The following is a 22,016-nucleotide window of genomic DNA, read 5'->3' as shown; positions in this document are numbered from 1 at the left end:
TTTTAAAAATCTTCCCAATGTCAGGTTGGACAAAAGCGTGGTTGTGTGCAAAAATTGTGAAACAAAGAGTTTTCTTATCACCGCAGCACTTAAAGCCGACATTATCACTTCAATGCTAAACATGTTGCTGTTAGCACCAGAGCTAACGTTAGCTACAACGGTCCTGCTAATGGCTAACGGTGTAGCATCCCATAATAGACCACTTTGGAAGACACTGAACGTGCTTGAGTTTACAAAAAGTCTTAAAATGTTGAATATAATTGCACTTTGCGTTTGCAGTAATCTGTGAATGTAGCAGAGAGATGAAAAATGCAGATAAATAGAAATGAAGTAAACATGTTTGTGGTTTAAGTTATTACTCTGCCGAGGCGTCTATGGAGTAATAACTTAAAACCACAATAATATCTGTGTTTTATTAACTTAGCTATAAGCTTTTAGTTTATGAAAAAATATTTTGGTTTATAAATAAAAATGTATATTCCTAAGAAAAAAAGAACCATCAAAATTACACCATTTATCAGACCCAGAAACTTTGAAAACAGAATGAATCTGGATTTTCAACTTTTTAATGTTGTTGAACTACTTATGCTGATGTTTTGTGCCATACAACGAAAAAACTTAACTAAATCCAGGTTTTAAATCATCAAAATCAATTCTTTCTACATGTCCCATTTTTAAATTGTATTCATTTTAATAATTTACATTTAAAATTATAAACACGTATATGTCTATTCATGGATTCAACTGTCAACCAAAAGTTATTCGAATTGAAAAACTTTTTTTTATTGTGTCAAATATTGCTATTTCACAAAAATGCGATTATCGCGATTAACTAATTACAAAACCTGTAATTAATTCTGTTTTTTTTTTTTTTTTAAAAATTGTGTTCCACCACAAATTTTTTTTTTGTCTTCACTGAATCTGGTTCAAGCAAACTGTTAATTTTTGGCAAATTTTAAATGAGACGTGTAGAAAAACGTGATTGTAATGTTAGACTTGGTTTTCAGACAGAACTACATGTTATAGATAAGTAATTCAAAGACCGTTAGAACATTGAAAGTCTGACAATTCTCTCTGTTTTTGCAGTTTCGTGCTCTGGTAAATGGTGTAATTTTGGGATTTCTTAAACAACGACATGCCCTTTAAACACAGTGGCACATTTTTCAGAGTTGGAATAAATTTTAGAGAAAAAAGCAATAATGTATCTGATTCTGTCTTCTTAAATGTGAATATTTTCTGGTTTCTTTCGTCCTCTATGACAGTAAACTGAACATCTTTGGGTGGACAAAACAAGACATTTGTCATCTTGGGTTTTGGGAAACACTGACATTTTTCAGCATTTTTTAAACATTTTATAGGCCAAACAATTAATTGGTTAATGAGAAATTAAATGACAGATTGACAGTGAAAATATTTCTTAATTGCAGCTCTACAGTACAGAAAAATTAGGACCAGTCCATCCTAATATAATGTTAACATTTGAACTGCATCTGCAAAGCTGAAATGTGTGATTTGAATTGGTTTTGTGTGTTTCAATTATTTATAGAAAAGAAGAACAACTTGTCCACAGCACCGACTGGGATGAAAGACTTGAAGATATTGATCCCCAAACTGGACGTTGTGAGTATCTTTGTTTTGTTCGCTGCTAGACATGATAACAGAAAAGATAAAAAAAAGTTGGGACAGTACTTGTTAAATGTAGTCCTCAAACTGCATCATTAAGCATCCATTTGTTTTGTTTTCGTTAAATCTAGAAGAAGCTGCGGACTACAGTCCAGGTTTCCCAGTTCTTATCTTTGACTAACAAGAGTCTGGTAAAAGATCAGAAGATCCATAATGTCAAGAAACAGCCTGAAAGACCTTCGACACCCACTGAGGTCACACACAAGGCCAGCAGTGAAAAGGTGAGGATGCTCAGAAGTGTCACAAAATGTAAATGTAGGGAATCAAATGCTTCAGATGGACTCAGTTTCCCACAATCCTTCTGTATATGTCAACTCCTTCAGATTTCAGATGCCCACCTGTGTGTAAATACATATAAAATCTATAGCATCCTATAAGTGGCTGAAAAATGTGTTCAGTCTTATAATTGTGTTCATGTGGTTTGGCCACTATGTCAGAATCATCACACAGCTTTCAATGTCTAGAGGGCATGATGCTTGAGGAAAATAATGATTTACTCCTATAAAAAAAAATGTAGCTCCATAACTATTAAAGGTTGAAATCTCCACAGGAAACCTTTAATGTAGTTCTTTTTTAGTTGTTTTTAAAAAAAATTTGTTTCTTAAAACTATCATTATTTGCATTTGATTATACTAGTACATCTTGAAAAATTAGAACTTTGCAGAAAAAGTTTCATATTTTCCATCAGTTATTTAAGAAAGTGCAAGTTTTATATATTGTACACTCATTGCATGTAAAGTGTAATATATCAACCTTTTTTCCTTTTAATTTTGATTATTATGGGCTGTTTGCCTCCATCCCATGTCATACTGATGCAGTGATCTGTGTTGAAGGAGCTCAAACCAAGTATTGAGTTTAGGAATTACTAATGTTTAGGAATATTCTAATATTTTGAGATGCTTGATTTCATCAAAATTAAAACAAAAAAAAGGCTATTTCACTTTACATGTAATGAATACGGGCTGTACAGTGGCGTAGTGGTTAGCGCTTTCGCCTTGCAGCAAGAAGGTCCCTGGTTCGCGTCCCGGCTTTCCCGGGATCTTTCTGCATGGAGTTTGCATGTTCTCCCTGTGCATGCGTGGGTTTTCTCCGGGTACTCCGGCTTCCTCCCACAGTCCAAAAACATGCTGAGGTTAATTGATCATTCTAAATTGCCCATAGGTGTGAATGCGAGAGTGATTGTGTGTCCTTGTATGTAGCCCTGCGACAGACTGGTGACCTGTCTAGGGTGTCCCCTGCCTTCACCTGAGTCAGCTGAGATAGGCTCCAGCACCCCCCCGCGACCCTAGTGAGGATTAAGCGGTGTATAGATAATGGATGGATGGATGTAATGAATACAAAAAGTTTACCTTATGAAATAAATGTTAAAAAATATTGACTTTTTCATTCTGTTTTAGTTTTTTAGATGCACTAGTATAGGTCGCCCAACAAAAACACACTTAATCAAGTGTTTATCTGTTCTTTTGCATGTCAGGAAGTGCACATGAACTGTTCGCACTGCAAGAAGAGCATGATGAAGGGACAAACCGCCTACCAGAAGAAAGGCTTCATGGATGTCTTCTGCTCCAAAAACTGCCTGTTTGAAATGTTTCGGCACAACAAAGCCGCCGCCAGGACGTGTCACTACTGTCAGAGGTGAGTCTGAAACTCTAAGCACATCCTCACAGGGCTACACAAGTGCTGCTCAATGTAGATTAAATTACAGTAACTGGAGGCTGAAAACATGCTGTTAAATATGTCAGTAAACTATCTGTGGTGGGATTTAGATGCTGAAACCTGAAGGTACTATCTCTGCTGCTGTAACACTATGTGGATAATTTTAACCCGTTTTATATTAAATGAATGCTGATATCTTGTCCATGTTTCTCATCCTTCCTCCTCCTCGTTGCCAGGGCGATTTCTCAGCCTCTGGACCTCATCGTGGCTGCTGTGGACATTAAAGGAACTATGAAGGATTTCTGCAGTCCGGCCTGTTTGTGCGATTTCAAATCTCGTCCTGTTTCCCCCCAAACTCCGCCGTCACTCTGCAGCATGTGCACCAAGCCCTGCACTGTAAGCCAAAATACATATTTCTGTCCTATCAAACTGTTAATCTTAGCCCATAAACTTTGCCGTCGTCACCACTTCTGTATCTTTGTCTTCCACAGATCACATGCGAGCTGATCCTGAACGAAACTGTGCAAAGGTTTTGCAGCGACGCCTGTTTGGAGGGTTTCCAGAAGGACAACAGATTAATCTGTGTGAATTGCAGCAGGACCTGCTACGACAAACCTCTTCTACTGAAGCTGGAGCACGAAATCAAAACCCTCTGCAGGGAGAAATGCCTGGATGAGCTCACAAAGGTGCAGAAAAACAAAAATACAAGATTTCACTTCAACGAATATACACAATACACATCCAAAATTACCATATATCTTGAACAAATTATGATCGATACTAGAAAATACATGAGAAATATAGTATTTCTCAGTTAATTAAAGTCATAATACATGTGTAGTAAAAATAAAACAGTATGGAGAGCAGTATATCTGCAGCTGTCAAAAGGGTTGTTTTATACAATTTCTAACAAATATAAACATACTTTATTGTTTAATCTCATAACTGTGTCTAATAATAATGATAATTAATTTAAAATCCCCCAAAACCAAACCACTGCTCTGCCTTTGGGGACGTTTATATTAATCCTGCTGTTGTCTGATGCTGCAGATTTTTAATTAACTCAGAGGAAAAACTCCTATCTGGAAGCAACAAACTAAACTTTAGATCCTATTAACACCTTAAGGGAATAAGACGAATCAGGCGTTAGGCTGTGCAGTTTATGCTTGTGATTGTTGGTTTTGGTCTTTTCATGGTATTTGCTGACAGTACAAGAAAGACAGGATAATATAGGTTGGGCTGTAGCTAGCAATTATTTTCCTAAATTGAATTGAGTTTAAATTTGAGTCTGTATTGTCTTTTGCATCAAATATTGGTTGTTTTGTGTCAAGTTTTGGTTGTTTTCTGCCACATTATGGTCATTTTGTGTCACATTTCAGTTGTTTTGCATCTTTTTGTGGTCATTTTACATCAATTTTGGTCATTTTGCATCACATTTTGGTTATTTTGCATCACATTTTGGTCATTTTGCATCAAATTTTGGTTGTTTTGTGTCAAATTTTGACTGCTTTCTGTCACATTTTGGTCATTTTGTGTAACATTTTGATTGTTTTGCATCTTTTTGTGTTCATTTTGCATCACTTACCTGCTGTTCAAACTGTGATACATCCCATATTACTGATGCTCAAAACTGGTTACAGAGGAAATGAAAGAAACCCAGATTGGATCGATCACATGGGCCAACTTTTATTCCCCATGTGCATCAGTGATCCTTGGTGTCCCATGGGCCTGTCCCCGGTTCTCCACTGTTCCTTCCACTTTTGATTGATCCTGACCACTGCAGACCACGAACACCCACAAGAGCTGCAGTTCTGGAGATCCCCTGACCCAGTCGTCTTGTTTAACTCCCTCAAATCTTTACGTTTGCCCATTTTACCTGCTTCTAACATCAACTTTGAGGACAAACTGTTCACTTGCTGCCTGATATATCCAACACCCTCTAACAGGAGCCATGATGAAGAGATAATCAGTGCTATTCACTTCACCTGTCAGTGGTCAGAATGTTATGGCTGATCGATGTATATGAACAAGACAGAGCTGTTGCACAAAGCACAGTCTTGTTCTTCTTTTTTTTAATTTTTTTAACATAAATAAAACTCAAAAACATTTCCTTCAGTTAAAAGGTTTTAAGTCCATATTCATGCAGTTATCCCATCAAAATCAGGTCTCAGAGGTCTCACATATCTCACCCATCCCTCCCAGTGTTGCACAAAGGAATCCATCTTCTAGAGGTTATTCTTTCCATCCTATAAATTCCAATGATTATGTCTGTCCAGCTATTTGTTGTCAGTTCTTCTTGTATCAACCATGGTTTTGTTATTGCTTTTTTCCCTGCAGCTAGCAATATACTGAGTATCTATTTATGTTTTTGACCTCTGGAGAAATGTTTCCCAAATATAGGGTTTTAAAATCAAAAGGTAAGTAAGTATTAAGAATCGTTTCTATGGCTTCATGTATTTCTTTCAATAATGGCTAATTTTTGGGCATTCCCAGAATATGTGGAAATGATGTACAGCACAGTCTGGTTCTAAAACAACACTGAATAATTTAAATAAGAGACTTGTACCAAAGCATCTTAAAAAACTGTTCACAAACAAAACTGACGGTTTTCTTTATGTGTTGTTCTGCAGAATATCGAGACCTCCCACCCCTGCACCATGTGCCTCTGTCCTCGAACGGTGTCCGACATGATCACTTACAAACACAGTGAAAACGTGGTGGAGCTCTTCTGCTGTCGGTCCTGTGTGGCATCTTACAAACTACGTCCAGCAACTCTGCTTGATTATCAAGGTACAAGAGTTTGTCAAACAGCATTTTTGTCTCTATCTCCATCCTTTAGTCCTTATTCGGTGTTTAGACCCTAATGGCCCTTTGAACCAAAAAGTAGTTTCTAGGCGTTTTTCCCTCCTGTGGGATAATTTTTCACTGCAATATGAAGTCCTGCACCTCTATGGAAACAAATGAGCCATGACTAGAAGTAGAAAGAACTCAGAAATGTCTTAAGTGCAGTATGACACACTTAGGGTGCCATAAATGATTTACGTAACCCTCATGTTGTCTTAACATCCTGTACACTCCCCTTGTCCTCAAAAATGACTCCACTGAGCCTCTAAGAGTAGCCTAATTGAATTTTCAACCAATAATCTATTTTACATGAAGAAACAATGTGTCATGCATCACACACTTTGTGAATGTCTGGGTTTTCCCTCTTCAGAGAGCAGAAAGATTTAATCAGTGGACACTACTTGTTTTTATTACATCATACATGTTATAACTTTTTTCTTTACTAAAGTTTGAGTTTTATTATCTCCATTATTGCTGCTAAAGGTACTGCATAGATGTAACCATTCTAAGAAAGTACCAGAAATGTAAAGAAAGTAGCTTGAAATGCATTTTTGGAAGGAAACCACAGCCTATTGTATACTGTGCAATGGAATAGAAAATTCCAAAACTCAATCACAAAATATTAGTCTTCTCACATCTTTTTAATCATTGCTCCAACCCACAAGGTGCATGAACTACAACAATAAGAATAAAATACAATAATAGATGCAAAACTAAAATATGAAGAACATATTAAACTCTAATTAGCACATGTAGGACAGTATGCAAGTGTGTGTGCATGGGCTTTGCAAATGTATTTCTCACATGTGCAGCAAAGTATTGGTTTTACAGTCCTTCTTGTTACTCCTGGATGTCTGAAAAAAATCTGATCTATGACCTGCTGGGTACTGAAAACTGAAAACTGCGCTCATGGCTTGAGCAAAGAGAGAAATGGTGGTGCTGTCATCTGGAGAACCTTCATAGTGTCTGAACTCATCCCCTGTTAGTAAACGATGCTTTTAAGAAATGTTTCACATGTTTGAAACTGATAAAACTTGAGATGTGTTGTGGATGGGTGATGTGGCACCTGCAGGAGAAAGTTTTAGTTTTTCTAAGGTCAATCAGTAGCACACTCAATCTCAGTTTCTATGCGCGTGTGTGTGTATGCTTGCATATTTTGTCTGTGAACTTGAGTTGTGTGGGGTTGTGGATGGGCAATGATGCACCTGCATGCAGTTTATCTGACCTGACATATCTCTCACCCCGTGAGGTCCACTTTTGTCCATCAGTATTTGTACAGCGTCACTGCTTGTCTGTTAACAATAGGCACCTACGATGGATGGATGGATGGATGGATGGATAGATAGATAGATAGATAGATAGATACCATATTTTCCGGATTATAAGTCACACTTTTGTCATAGTTTGGCTCGTCCTGTGACTTATACTCAGGTGCGACTTGTACATATTAAAATATATAATTTCATATGTTCTTAAATGTTATTTCACACTGACCGATATGACCAAGGAGTAAACACTACCTACAGCTGCGAGAGGGCGCTCTTAGGCTTGTGACAACTACCGGTATCTGCTACTCCTGTCCTGTACCACTGAAAATTAAAGACAACTGAGAAAGACTGAACACAAATGCCCCCCAAAAGAAAATCATGTTGTGCAGATTACAAGCTGTGAGTAGTGAAATATGCAGCCGAAAACGGTAATCGAGCAGCAGGAAGAAAGTTTGGTGTGAGCGAGAAACTTGTGAGGAACTGGCAAAAAGCGGAGGTTACTCTTACTGCAATGAAGAAAACAAAGAAAGCTAATCGTGGGCTAAAACCAAGATGGCCACAGCTGGAGGAATGAGTTCACAGATGGGTGCTTGAACAACGTGCTGCCGGGAGAGGCCTGTCAGCGGTGCAGTTACGTCTCCATGCCCTGGTAGTTGCCAAGGCGATGAACATAAATGATTTTGCGGGAGGACCTTCATGGTGTTACCGCTTCATGCAACGCAACCGCCTCTCTATCAGAGCACGGACAACGGTGTGCCAAGAACTGCCAGCAGACTTCCAAGCCAGGGTCGACAGTTTCCGTGAGTTCGTTGAAAAGCAAATAGTTGAGCACAACATGACACCGGATCATATTATCAACATGGACGAGGTCCCCCTCACTTTTGACATCCCGTTATCCACGTCAACATACCGTACACCTATTCAGCCTGTTCTTTATTCTATTATTATTATAACTTGCCTTTCAAGATGAAATGTCTGTTCTTGGTCTCGGATTTTGTAAAATAAGCTTCCCCAAAAAATGCGACTTATAATCCAGTGCGACTTATATATGTTCTTTTCTTCTTCATGATGCATTTTTTCACTGGTGCAACTTATAATCCGGAACAATTTCTAGTCCAGATAGATACACAGGTGGACAAAATTGTTGATACGACCTCAGTTAATGAAAGAAAAACCCACGATGGTCACAGAAATGATTTGAATTTGACAAAAGTAATAATCAATAAAAATTCTATGAAAACTAACCAATGAAAATCAGACATTGCTTTTGAACCGTGGTTCAACAGAATTATTTTTAAAAATAATCTCATGAAACAGGCCTGGACAAAAATGATGGTACCCTTAATATTTTCTTGCACAACCTTTTGAGGCAATCACTGCAATCAAACCATTTGTGTAACTGTCAGTGAGACTTCTGCACCTCTCAGCAGGTATTCTGGTCCACTCCTCATCAACAGACTGCTCCAGTTGTCTCAGGTTTGAAGGTTCCTTCTCCAGACGCCATGTTTCAGCTCCTTCCACAGATGTTCAATAGGATTTAGATCAGGGCTCATAGAGGCCACTTCAGAATAGTCCAATGTTTTCCTCTTAGCCATTCTTGGCTGTTTCTAGCTGTGTGTTTTGGCTCATTATCCTGTTGTAAGACCCATGACCTGCGACTGAGACCAAGCTTTCTGACACTGGGCAGCACATTTATCTCTAGAATACCTTGATAGTCATGAGATTTCATTGTACCTGCACAGATTCCAGACACCCTGTACCAGATGCATCAAAGCAGCCCCAGAACATAACAGAACCTCCTCCATGTTCCACAGTAGGGACAGTGTTCTTTTCTTCATATGCTTCATTTCTGCATCTGTGAACATAGAGCTGATGTACCAAAAAGTTCCAGTTTTGTCTCCTCTGTCCATAGAACATTCTCCCAGAAGCTTTGTGGCTTGTCAACGTGCAGTTTGTCAAATTCCAGTCTGGCTTTTTTAGGATTTGTTTTCAACAATGATGTCCTCCTTGGTCGTCTCCCATGAAGTCCACTTTGGCTCAAACAATGATGGATGGTGTGATCTGACACTGATGTAGCTTGACCTTGGAGTTCACCTTTAATGTCTTTACAGGTTGTTCTGGGATCTTTTGTTACCATTCGTATTATCCGTCTCTTCCATTTGTCATCAATTTTCCTCCTGCAGCCACATCCAGGGAGGTTGGCTACAGTCCCATGGATCTTAAATGTCTGAATAATACGTGCAACTGTAGTCACAGGAACATCAAGCTGCTTGGAGATGGTCTTACAGCCTTTAACATGCTGGTCTATCATTTTCTTTCTAATCTCCTGAGACAACTCTCTCCTTGGCTTCCTCTGGTCCATGTTTAGTGTGGTACACACCATGTCACCAAACAGCACAGTGACTACTGTAACCCTATAAATAGACCGACTGACTGATTACAAGTTTGTAGACACCTGTGATGCTAATTAGAGGACACACCTTGATTGAACATGTCCCTATGGTCACATTATTTTCAGTCTTTTCTAGGGGTATCATCATTTTCGTTCAGGCCTGTTTCATGAGTTTATTTTTTAAAATAATTCTGTTGAACCACGGTTCAAAAGCAATGTCTGATTTTCATTGGTTAATTTTCATAGAATTTTTATTTATTATTGCTTTTGTCAGATTCAAATTATTTCTGTGACCACTGTGGGTTTTTCTTTCGGTAACCGAGGAGTACCAACAATTTTGTCCACATGCATGCATGGATGGATGGATGGATGGATGGATAGATGGATAGATAGATGGATAGATGGATAGATGGATAGATAGATATCAAAGCATTTCAAAGGAAAGGGTTAAGCACTCAAAAAAAGACGGGAGATAAACTAAAGCAAGTGAATATATCCTGGCCTTTTCCTTTCCACTTATTTTTAAACTTTTACACTTCAAACATGTGGAGGATAAAGAAGAGGAGGAGGTTTTTCCTGCTTCTAACAGGAGTGTGGCTCATAATGCTCTCGGCATGTCAGACAATTCGGACAACAAGGAAGAAGAGCATTCAGATTTTGAATGCAATGCTCTTGTAAAAATGAACTTTGATTACAGCTAGAGTGCATGACAAACTACAGACCTCTCAGAAAGGCTCCTTAATCACAGATGTGGGTTTGCGTTATGGAAGTTGAAATGGTTTCGCTAACGGAAAATGACATCTTCATGTCAAAACACTTACTAAAAACAAGTACACAGTCAATTGGTCTATTGAGAATACAAATGAACACACAGGCTGGACATATTGATGAAGGTTGTAGGAGTAAAATAATAAATATTTTCTCCGGCTGCAAATATGAAAATGGCAAATGGCAGAACATGCTCTTTACCAAAGAAACATGAAGCAATCTACTGGTATAGTCTGTTTGATTGTGAGGCTTAAATGGAGCAACCAGAAAATTGGTTTACATATTAATTAGCAGGTCTTCAATCAAAAGACAAGCAGAACAGTCATTCTGAGAATGGCAGAATATTGCTGGTAGTTTGGCTGATTATGAACAAAGTGATGGTGTGGTGAAGAAAACCACGAGAGATTTATATTTTCAACAGGCCAGCTTTAACAGTTTAGACTGTAAGTCAAAGTGAACATCATGTAAATAAGGACAGTCCTGACATGCCACTGGCAGAAGGGTATTCAGACATGGTAAAAAGCTTGATTGGTTAATAAATTAGTGTAGTGTGTGAAGTGTAGCTTCTCTGCTGAATTCTCTGAAAGTATATCTCCACTCATATTTTCAGAAAATGTTTGCATTAATCCCTCCTCTTGCAATGTTTTAAACAATAAGGGGCTTTGTGTACAGCCTTTTTGGCCAGGCGTATGTTTTTCCACTCCAAGTATGGCCATTTAATAGGTCCTGTTTGACGTGCTGAAAGTGCTGATTACATTCTGTGTGAATCTGCTTAATGCATCTCAAATCAAATCAAACTTTATTTATAGAGCACTTTTCATACAGTTAAAAATGCAACACAAAGTGCTGTACAACATTTAAAAACATTAAAAACAAGAAAACCCATCCCTCCCTCCCGCAATATATACATACATGCACACAACTGCACAAGCACACGCACACACGCACGCACACACACACTGTCACCACTGATTGTAGGGAGACATGGCACCTCTTCATCAAACAGCTCATCCCCACTGCACTACGATCTCTTGCAATATTTAACCTGATCTGCTGATTAAACAGAAGAAAATGTCCTGAACTCCATAACTAGACCCGTTTTAACGTAAGAAAAGCACCACTAATGAAGCTCTGCTAAGGTAGTGTCAGAAACGTCGTATTTCCTGTTGTTTTCTTCATAATAAAAGTACCCACGTGTTCGCTGATGGAACACTTTTAGTGTGAAGGAACGTCAACAGGAAATGCTAAGTTTTCCTTCACAGCAACTTAACACAACTTCGCCATGTCGTTACCGAGTGGAGGGTAGACATGGTCGCAGTGGGGACAGCTAAAGTCAGTATAGGAGAGTACCAGCATCGGGCCAGAGGTAAGGGAGAAACACACACTTTTCGTGGCTTTAGCCGCCCCCACGGCAGCCATGGGAGATGGGCGTGGTTGTTGTGGGAACCGCTAAACTCATGAAAGGTGTGTACCAGCATCCACTCAGGGCGAAGAGAAGAGCACACACCTTCCCTGATTTCAGCAGTCCCCACGTGACGACCACGTCCTGCCCTCACTACGTGACGACGTTCAATCACAGACGTCCTGAACGGTCAGTGGAAGACCCCGTGGAAGCTGAGAGATGAGCGAAGCAGAGGAGCGACGACCACTGTCGACCGAAAAAGAGATGGAAGCTAAGTAAGTACATAAAAGTGATGGTTTTAATTGCACACACGGTTTTAATATGGGTGTAACGAGGGTAGGCGTTGTGTGTAGTTTTTACCGTTTCATGCTACTAGTTTTATTCAACTCACCGTTGTTATTAGCACGGCAGGTTTGCCAATGCTAACAAGCTAGCTTGTTAACATCAGCTAGTTAACTAGCTAGCTAGTTAGCAAGGAAATAGTTCATGTCGGGATGCTATAAAGGTTACGGGCTGTTTTTTGACACTGCTAAAAACGTGAAGTAAAAACCTGTCACAGTGTAAGGCTACAAAATGTGGAAGCTGAAGTGTGTAACAGTGGCAGAAATGGAAGGCAGTAGAAGTAGCAATAGTAATGGTAGTAGTTATAGTAGTAGAAATAATAATAGTAATAGTAGCAGTAATAATTGTAGTAGTAGCAATAGGAGTAATAGTAAAAATAGTAGAAGTAATAGCAGTAGTATTAACAGTATTAGGAGTAATAATAGCAGTAGTAGTAATAGTATTTGGAGTAGTAATAATAGTAGGAGTGATAGTAGTAATAGTAATAGATTAAAAGTGCCAAAAGAGCTCAACAGAGTGATAGTTTAATGGTTTCTGTAGCACAAAGTATGCAGAAGTAGTACAAGGTTAAGGAAAAATCTCTTTGCACTTTCACTGGTAGGCTGACAAGAACTTCATTTTAGCCAGTACATCTTCTCAGTAATAACCCATTTAAGGGAGGGAGGTTTTTTCCTCGTTGTTTTGGGTTTCAGCACAGACTTTTTTTCCTTATCTTCACAGGAGATAGAATATATTATTTTTTTATTGACCAACCTATAGCAGTGTTTAGAGTCGTCATCACTCATCTCTGAAATTATTGATATTTTCACTAGGAATTTGCATTTAATGATCAAATATTCTATTATTCTGTACTAACGCTTTGTGTTTCACCTACTCCAGACACACAGGATGCCACTCGAGGTATAAGACACGCTTGCATCGCCCGAGAGAGCATCATGACAAATGCTTAGCTGAGCACATGGAGAACATACCCTCCCAAACACAGGTACCACCAGCTGTGAAAATAGCTGGGACTTTAAATGCCATGATTTTTTGGGAATATATATATTGTTTATGTGATATAACAACAAAACCATATCTGTTAGGTTTTGCGAAAATTTGTGTGTGTGAGATCATAGAAAACGTATAGTTTATTTCCGTTGTGCTACAAAGCACACTTTCAGCTGCAGTATTTTTCATCCTTTGCGCAATGCTTAGCATTCTTCCACATGACACAGATTTGCATGAAGGCAACACAAGTAGTGAATTATAAAAACAAACCCCAGAATCAGACATTGCCATATAGCATGCTGCAGGCAAACACCTTTTACAGACAAGCTCAGTGATGGAAGAAGTAAATGTCTGCAACTGCATCTTACATCTGCAGATATGGCCACAATATATCATTTTTATGAACTGATTATTCATTGAATTTACAGTATTGTTATCTGGATTAGTAATTACTTATAACAGCATGTCAGAGTTTAGCATAGCCCTGATAAAATGCAATGTGGTGGTCTTTTTTAAAACTTCCCTACATAACAGTATTTTAATTTTAATTTAAAATTGGTCCTATTTTGAGACATGCTGTGCTTTCCTCATAGAAACCAAGATCAGACTCAACAGATACATGTATCCTTGAAAGCTCACGCTCTGATACCGGTGATGCCCCAGATGTACCACCCTTGAGAAGAGCCAACAGTGTATCGGTAAGTCTGCATTCTGAAATCAGCAGGGCACTTAACTTACAGTGCAAAACCAAGTTAACATTGCTTTAAAATAAGTCCCCCTGAAAATAAAATATTCAGTAGAATTAACTTCTGTGACCCTTTATCTATCTTTTTTTCTTGACTCTCGACAGTGCAAAGCTAACTCTCTCCTTGTAAAAGACAGGGTTGGTTATCGGGTTAAGTTGTCTAGGTTTTAAGAGTGTATTATGGGCAATTTAAGATTTTCTAATATTTGCAATGTTTTTTCTTCTTTTAGCTTACCAAAGACTACCTTAAACGGGCCTCCAGGACATCTGATGGTTCCGAAGCATCCATCAGCTGCGTTGAAAGCAACGATGATGACTATATCCCTGCAGAGGACTCTGCAGATGAAGGCAGTTCAGAAGTACCTGGTCCTGTCAAAGCTCCATTGTTGACCAAGATGACTAACAGAAGCAAGACAAAGCCCAGAACTTCTGTAGATGAAGAAGAGAAGGGAACAGAAAGTGACGGAAGTGATGACACAGGACAGGATAATGTCTCAGTAATGAAGCTGAAAAAAAAGCGTAATGGTGCCAGAGTGTACAGTAAAACTCATTATTGCTTGTACTGTCCTGTCCACTGTCACAAAATGTCGAGGCACTTAATTCAAAAACACAGCAGAGAACCTGCTGTAGCTAAAGCTATAAGTTTTCCTTCGAAATCAAAGGAACGTAAAATGCACTTTGACCTCATCAGGAACCAAGGAAACCGTGCACACAATAATGAGGTCCTAAACAGTGGCAGTGGCACACTAGTCCCTGGTCAGCAATCTGCAAAACCAGTGAAAACAAGTGATTATATGCATTGCATAAATTGTGAAGCTTTTTTGAAAAGAAAGACTTTACAGAGACACATGTCCACATGCAGGCTTTCACAAAAATGTAGCACTACAAAGCCAGGCAAGAATCACATCCAGTCACCCTTTGCAAAACCTGTTCCTGATGGTGTTACCCAAAAAGTTTTGGAGCTAGTGAATGCCATGCACCAAGATGAAATCAAGAGCATTGTCAGAAAAGAGAGAAGCATTTTGAAACTTGCTGAACATCTTTATGCTAAACACGGACATGACAAAACCAAACGCGAATACATAAGACAAAAAATGCGCGAAGTAGGACGACTGATCCAGCAGTCCCAGAAAAGAGGTCTGAAATGCCTTAAAGACTTCTTTGTGCCCTCCAACTTTAATCTTGTGATAGATGCAGTAAAAGCTGTGGCTGGATTTGATGAGGAGAAAAACATGTTTAAAACTCCATCATTGGCTCTGAAGCTCCGTCACAGTCTGAAGAAACTTGCAGACATTCTTGAGTGTGAGGCACAGATGGCAGAGTCGGGCAATGAAGAGTTTCTTCACAACCTGAACAGGACTAGGGGTCTTTTTGAGAAGAAATGGGATGTGTCTGTCTCATCAGGTGCTGTACAAACTCTGAGAGAAGGGAAGTGGAACACTGCTCAGCTCCTCCCTTTGACTGAGGATGTCAAGATTATGCACAGGCACCTTGAAAAGTGCAGAGAAGACTACCAAGAACAGCTTAAGAGCAATCCAAACAAGAAGAACTGGACCGGGCTGGCTACTGTGACACTTGCTGAAGTGATCCTATTTAATGGCAGGAGGGAGGGTGAAGTGTCAAAGATGCCACTTAATGCATTCACCCTGAGAGACACTTCAAGAGTCCACTCAGATGTGGCTCTCGGACTTTCAAAGTTCGAGCAAAAGCTTTGCATACATTTTCAGAGTATTGAAATCAAAGGGAAAGGAAACAGGAAGGTTGCCATCCTTTTGACACCGGACATGCTGTCTTCGATGGAGGGCCTGGTTGCACATCGGCAAACCTGTGGTGTGCCTCATGACAATCCATATTTTTTTGCCAGATCTGAAGCAAACACTCACTTGAGGGGATCAGACGCCATAAGACAGATGACAAAGGAAAGTGGGGCCAAGTGTCCTGAGACTTTGTCCTCAACCAAGCTGAGAAAGCAGGTGTCCACACTGTCCACAGTTCTCAACTTGAAAGACAATGAGATGGACACGCTGGCAAATTTTCTCGGCCATGACATGCGAGATAGAGAATACTACAGATGTCCTGAAGGAACGGTGGAGCTGGCTAAAGTCAGTAAAATGTTAATTGCCTCAGAACAAGGCCGGCTGTCAGACTTCACAGGAATGAGCCTTGATGAAATCGAGATTGGTCCCAGTGGTACATCTAACTTACTGTCAAACTTATTTTGCTTGATTTCACAGCAAATGTATTTTTCCTGATGTTTGTTTTTGTTATTCCTGGTGTTCAGAGCAGGTATTAGAAGCTGTGGACAATGAGCTGTCAGAGACGGAGAGGGAAACGTCTTTTTGCTCATCAGGTGAGTTTTACATGACTTCTGTTTATTAAGATCAATCATATGCCAGTTTATCATTTTTGTTTAAATGATTAAGAATCCTTTGTATGTAAATCTTTCATATTTATGTAAACAAGGACATACCATGTTTATACAAGCACCTAGAAACACATCATTTAGTATTTAACAAAATCTAATAGTATAAATCAGAGTATGACCGTGACAGCTCTAACAACACGACATACTAACCTTTATGCATCACATGGTTGTTAGTTACCTGTCATCACAAAAAGTATGAAATAAAAAATATGTGCAGAATTTTCTTCTCAGTTCATCTTTTAGCAATATTTAGATATACTTTAAAAGATTTATAATGTAGTGTTTTCTCTGTCCTTTCTCTCTTCTCCTCTGTCTCTTCTTTCTCTGTCCTCACTGTTTCACTCTGGTTGAAATCTCCAGATTCTATAAAGAAAGCAAACACATAACTGTTCTAATATCATTCACAGTGATGTGCTACCATCTCATATTACTTCCTTGTATTGATATATTTGTTGTTCCTTATTTTAGCAGGATCCTCAAACTCCAAGAAAAGATGTCAACCTGAGTCTGACAGTGACAACCATCTAACAGGTATTTCATACACCAAAGATACACTATTTTACTGTCTGTACAGATGAGAATACTACCAACTGCTTTGAATGGAATGAATTAACGGCTGTTTTGAAATGAAACCAAAAATCTGTGTATGGAGCCAGTCGAGCTGGACTTGACTTCACATGGCTAGAGTCTGAGCTACATGGCAGAGCTACATAAAGCTGACCTGCTGCTTTATGCTAATCTGAGATCGGACATTATATGGTCATTGTCTGACCGTAGTGGGCTGGACTTTTATATTTACCAACTGCCACATGTGGTGCAGCACTTGAGTTATGGTCTGGTACAGAACCATAAGCATGAGCTACACATCTTGGTATGTGTTTTTTGTAGTTCACTGCAGGCGGGCAGTTAGGACTGGATTCTTGTCCTGCAAACTCCTGTGTGAGCAGCTTATCCTTGTTCCTCTTTTAGCACACATCACACAGTATTACAATGAGTAAGAACATTCAATCATCAAGTACAATAATTTCCATAACAGTTTCACTACTGGGAGGTGATAAAGGAGTTTTGAGTTATCTCATTCCTTTAAGATTTGTTTCTTCCTCCAGTAGTTCTGTCAACCAGGAAGTCCAGCTAAGAGATGTATACATATATTTAATAGACAGTCTGATTTACATACTGAGGTTGTTATAAGAGGCTGTGTGATAATAGAACAGGTGAGACATTTGAAGAACATTTCTAATAATACACTTACCATATGCAGTATTGCAGTTAGTATTTTTTTCTATTTTCTCATCATTGTTTCTCCTGGTATTCCGTAGTTTTGTTCTATACAAGATGTATTCTTTTGACAGGAGGACCAGAAAACTATGATGGACTTGGCAGTGTTGAACTTGCCACTAAAGGTAACCCAAAGACTGAGTAATTAGCACATGCCCTGTTTGAGTAAAGTAAAGGTTCTGATTAGCACCTCTCTCATCACTGCAGAGCACTCTAAGCTAAAAGCAGCTCAGCATTTAAAAGTCATGTGATGCTTTAAGTTCAAAGCCACAAGTAGAAAAACCGCATCAATGTGTGACCATGACAAGACAGAAAATTTACTATTGTTTTTTTTTTTGTTTTTTTATTATTCCTAATTTCAGCAGGATCCTCAGGCTCCAAGAAGAGGCGACAACCTGAGTCTGACAGTGACAACCATCAAGCAGGTATTTTCCCCACACTATATGTTGTGCTTATTGTCGGCAATTAAGATGTTTTCTCTCAGTACAAGCAATCAGACAGACCCATATGAAATGCACTGTTACAATGATGATCAGATGTTTGTAAGTCTCACTATAGGTGGCTTTCATTCAGACAGTAAATATGTTAGCAGTTAGCAGTTATTATCTTGTATTAATATATTATTTATTCCTTTACCAGGATCCTCAGGCACAGAAAACCAGCCTCCTGAGTCTGACGATGACTCTCAAATAGGTATTTCATACACTAAAGGCATTGAAATACACTAGTATTGTCTTTCTTTCAGACTGTGAAGGTTTGTTGCCAGGTGCCTGACAGTTTTTTGGATTGATATTAACAATGAGCAACATAATTCACTATTTTAACAGGATCCTCAAGATATACTGACTTGAGACCTGTTGAGACTGCCGATGATGGCAGTCAAACAGATCTTTCAAACACTGCCTACATAATTATTACTCTTAGTTTTACTTACTTAAACAGTGTGGTGAAATCTGTTTTTGACCAGTTGAAGATAACATCAGGTATTTTGGAGGTTCTAGTCTCTGTCAGTCAGTACAGACAGCACAACACCACCTGTTTAAATTCTCAGTTCATTCTACAATGTGAAATGCATGACTCGTACTGCACCAGTCTGTGCAAGTGATGAAGGAGAATAAGTCACAGGTGCTGTCCTTGTCTTAATATCAAAACATCACTTTTTAAATGTAATAAGATCACATTTTTTAATAGCATCAAATTATAGAAAAGTTACCTCAAAGCAGTTTCTATGTAGAACAGGTCCAGACCACACTCTGTCTCAAGTTATTTACAGAGACTCAACAAATCAGTGGCAAAGACTTTTATTTGCAGTTGAATCCTTGTCTCTACTCCTAATTGTATTTTCCCCCTCTTTTCTTTCATAGAAGCCTCAAAGAAGAGGAGCTGGACACAGAGTGAAATCCGCACAGTGGAAAAAACTCCGAAACCCTTCAGAGATTGTGGTAAAGTACCAGGGAAGTCTGACTGCTGCCTGTATTAAGGCTTCACCAGACGCTCTCAAAAATCAAAGCTGGACAGCTGTGAAGTTTTACGTTAAGAACCGTATCACTGCTGTTCGGCATGAAAGTGCCTAAAGAGTTTCTTTGAACTAGATTGCACTTGATTCTTGAATGTGCTAATGCACATGTTCTGATTTCTGAGATAACATGTCCTGAGAATTTTGTTGACACGTGTTGATGTTAGAGGCCCAGTATATAGTTAAAGTTCTCTCCTCTCTCTCCCCTCTGCTGTCTCTTCTTTCTCTGTCCTCATTGCTTCACTCTGGTTGAAATCTCCAGATTCTATAAAGAAAGCAAAACACATAACTGTTATAGGTGATTTTTCACCTATATGTGAGGTAGGTTACCATCTTTTATTAGAAAAGATGCCAACCTGAAGTTATATCACTGCTGTTCGGTGTGAAAATTCCAAAAGAGTTTCTTTGACATAGATTGCACTTGATTCTTGAATGTGCTAATGCACATGTTCTGATTTCTAAGATATCATGATGATTCAAATTGGCTGAGATGAAAAATGAATCGCGATGCCCTTTATAAACTGCTTTTGAGTTCACTTAATCGACATCATACATCACTACTTAGAATCCCCGCTGACAAGTGGATTCGCAGCCCCACTCGCCCAAACCAGTGCGAGTGCCAAGGAGATTACGAGGTGCATCGGCGTTTTCATAGCAAAAGATATGAGGCCGTTTTCTGTCGTTGAAAATGAAGGATTTCAGCTGTTGGTCAACACACTGGAGCCCAAATACTACATTCCATCACACGCACACTTCAGCCAGACGGTGATGCCAGCGCTTTACAGTGAAACCAAAGCAAAGGTGTTTCAGGCGCTCAGAGGGGCAGATAGCGTATCAATCACAACAGACGGCTGGACCTCCAGGGCAAACGAAAGATACATCACCACCCATGTGATCAGCATTGCTGAAGTACTGAAGTTGAAGAGATTTTGTTTATTTGTATTATTCATTTAGTTACTTTGATGTGGGATTTGTTTTGAAAATCCAGTTTTTTATTTTTTGTTTAAGATAAAAATTATAATTTCAGTTGCACTTTTAAGGAGAGAACCTGCATTGTATTGCACAGCTTACCCTACCTCAGAAATAAAAAGGAATTCTCTTTATTCTGTTAAAGAGAAAATATAATTTGTAGTTTATATATATATATATATATATATATATATATATATATATATATATATATATATATATATATGTGCGTGCACGTGTGTGTTTTTAATATGCATCCATTGCATAGTTTGTTTTGTTACACCCTACCTCGAAAATGTGTTTTTTCTCTGAGAAATAATTAAAGGAATCTTTTCAGTCATAATTTGTCTGCAAGCTCATTCAGTTACCAGGAGCCTCCTGGTCAGCGGACCTCACGGGGAAAGAAAAGCGGATATGTGTGTGTCGTTGTGGTTTAAGAGGTGTGTGTGATATGGGTGTGTGTTTTAGTCCTACGTGACTGATTTTTAACTACTGGGTCAAAAATGACCCGAAGACAATCTTTGTACACTGTTGATGTACAGCTTCGATGAAATTATAAACAAAAACAATGTTTCACTTTTTCTAATGTTGGGGTCACTTTAGGAAAAGTCTTCAGGTCATTTAAGGGGTTTTCCATGCTATTAAACAGTGGCGGGTCATTTTTGACCCAAAGACAACACAAGGGTTAAAGAAAAAGGGAAAAAAATAGGATTTTCTTTGATTATTTATTTCAAATACATTTAAAAAACAACTAAAATCAACATGTACAAAATTTCAGAGTGTCTGCAGGTGTTACCAGTACTGCAAAAAAATTATGGCATCTCATACTGCAAATGATAGTTTAGTATCTACATTTTTAATTTCTATACTTGTCTCCTGTCTGCTCTGTGTGAACACAACCTGCAGTTCAGTCGAAAAGTCAAACTTTTTTTTCGCATGATTGTTGGTTACAGCTGAGTCACTAATGGCTACACGGTTACAGTGACATGCACAGAATTTTTAATTTATTACAGAATGTGATTAATGTGATCGATTTATTTTAGGTGAATTTCTAAATGCGATGTAGAATGAAGTGATTTTGGTGGAATATCAGATTGATGCTTCGATTTGGTGATGTTTTCCAACCAAAAGGCATGTCATAGATGAGAATGTTAAAAATCAGAATATTATTTCTCTTTTCACAATTTCTGGTTCTGATAAATGGTGTAATTTTGGCATTTTTTTAAACAAGAACCTGCTTTTCAAACCCAGCGATGGCTTTTTTTTAAAGACGAAATAACTGAACACGCTGTTAATTCATATACAGTACTGTATGTGCAGTAAAATTAATCACGTGTTTGTTTTTTTCCTTTTAGTAATGAAAAGTTCACTTCAGTCCAAGGGGAAAAAAGACAAGCAGTCAAACACTGTGAGTATATTTTGTGCAGTAGATTGACTTCCTTGAGCAACAGTAGAAACATTTGAGGTGTGGATTTAAAATACTTTTCATTTTAATTGATGACAGGAAAAGAAATAACAGCATTTTACATAAAAACTCAAAAGGAGTATTGTTAAAGCTAACAGTTATCCTAAATTGAATGGAATTGTTTTGCTGTTAAATGATTTGTTGTTGGTATTTTTTTTTCTAATGCCCAAAATACTAAAATAACAATTATACAAAAGAAAAGAGTTGCAGCAACTTCTCACATTTGAGAAGCTGCAGCCAGACAACGTTTGATATTAATACCTGATTATTTAT

The 22,016-nt window shown here is 38.5% G+C and overlaps 2 protein-coding genes across 7 annotated transcripts in view; one reads left to right on the top strand and one right to left on the bottom strand.

The window, feature by feature from the left end:
- Nucleotides 1-22,016, top strand: part of LOC111564494 (zinc finger MYM-type protein 4-like) — a 73,103-nt gene that overhangs the window by 12,054 nt on the left and 39,033 nt on the right. The window contains exons 1-12 of one of the 6 annotated variants that reach the window (XM_055017598.1): nt 11,055-11,977; nt 12,087-12,288; nt 13,235-13,340; nt 13,939-14,043; nt 14,321-16,280; nt 16,372-16,440; nt 16,987-17,046; nt 17,868-17,918; nt 18,159-18,218; nt 18,433-18,486; nt 19,158-19,235; nt 21,634-21,686. In XM_055017598.1, coding sequence (XP_054873573.1) covers nt 12,233-12,288; nt 13,235-13,340; nt 13,939-14,043; nt 14,321-16,280; nt 16,372-16,440; nt 16,987-17,046; nt 17,868-17,918; nt 18,159-18,218; nt 18,433-18,486; nt 19,158-19,235; nt 21,634-21,686 — 2,652 coding nt within the window. In that variant the 5' untranslated portion in view covers nt 11,055-11,977; nt 12,087-12,232. Of the gene's footprint in view, nt 1-1,546; nt 1,621-1,754; nt 1,905-3,157; nt 3,319-3,575; nt 3,736-3,830; nt 4,026-5,969; nt 6,130-11,054; nt 12,289-13,234; nt 13,341-13,938; nt 14,044-14,320; nt 16,281-16,371; nt 16,441-16,983; nt 17,047-17,867; nt 17,919-18,155; nt 18,219-18,432; nt 18,487-19,157; nt 19,236-21,633; nt 21,687-22,016 lie in introns of those variants that run through there. The other 5 variants (XM_055017596.1, XM_055017597.1, XM_055017594.1 and 2 more) reach the window with 5 other exon arrangements.
- The window catches only part of si:ch1073-513e17.1 (sialin), a 193,501-nt gene that overhangs the window by 167,813 nt on the left and 3,672 nt on the right, over nt 1-22,016 (bottom strand). The gene's annotated exons all lie outside the window — the stretch shown is intronic.

This window comes from Amphiprion ocellaris, chromosome 15, assembly GCF_022539595.1.
Source record: "Amphiprion ocellaris isolate individual 3 ecotype Okinawa chromosome 15, ASM2253959v1, whole genome shotgun sequence".
Classification (NCBI taxonomy): Eukaryota; Metazoa; Chordata; class Actinopteri; family Pomacentridae; genus Amphiprion; species Amphiprion ocellaris.
Note: the sequence above shows the minus strand (reverse complement) of the source record. Positions and strands in the feature narration are given on the sequence as shown.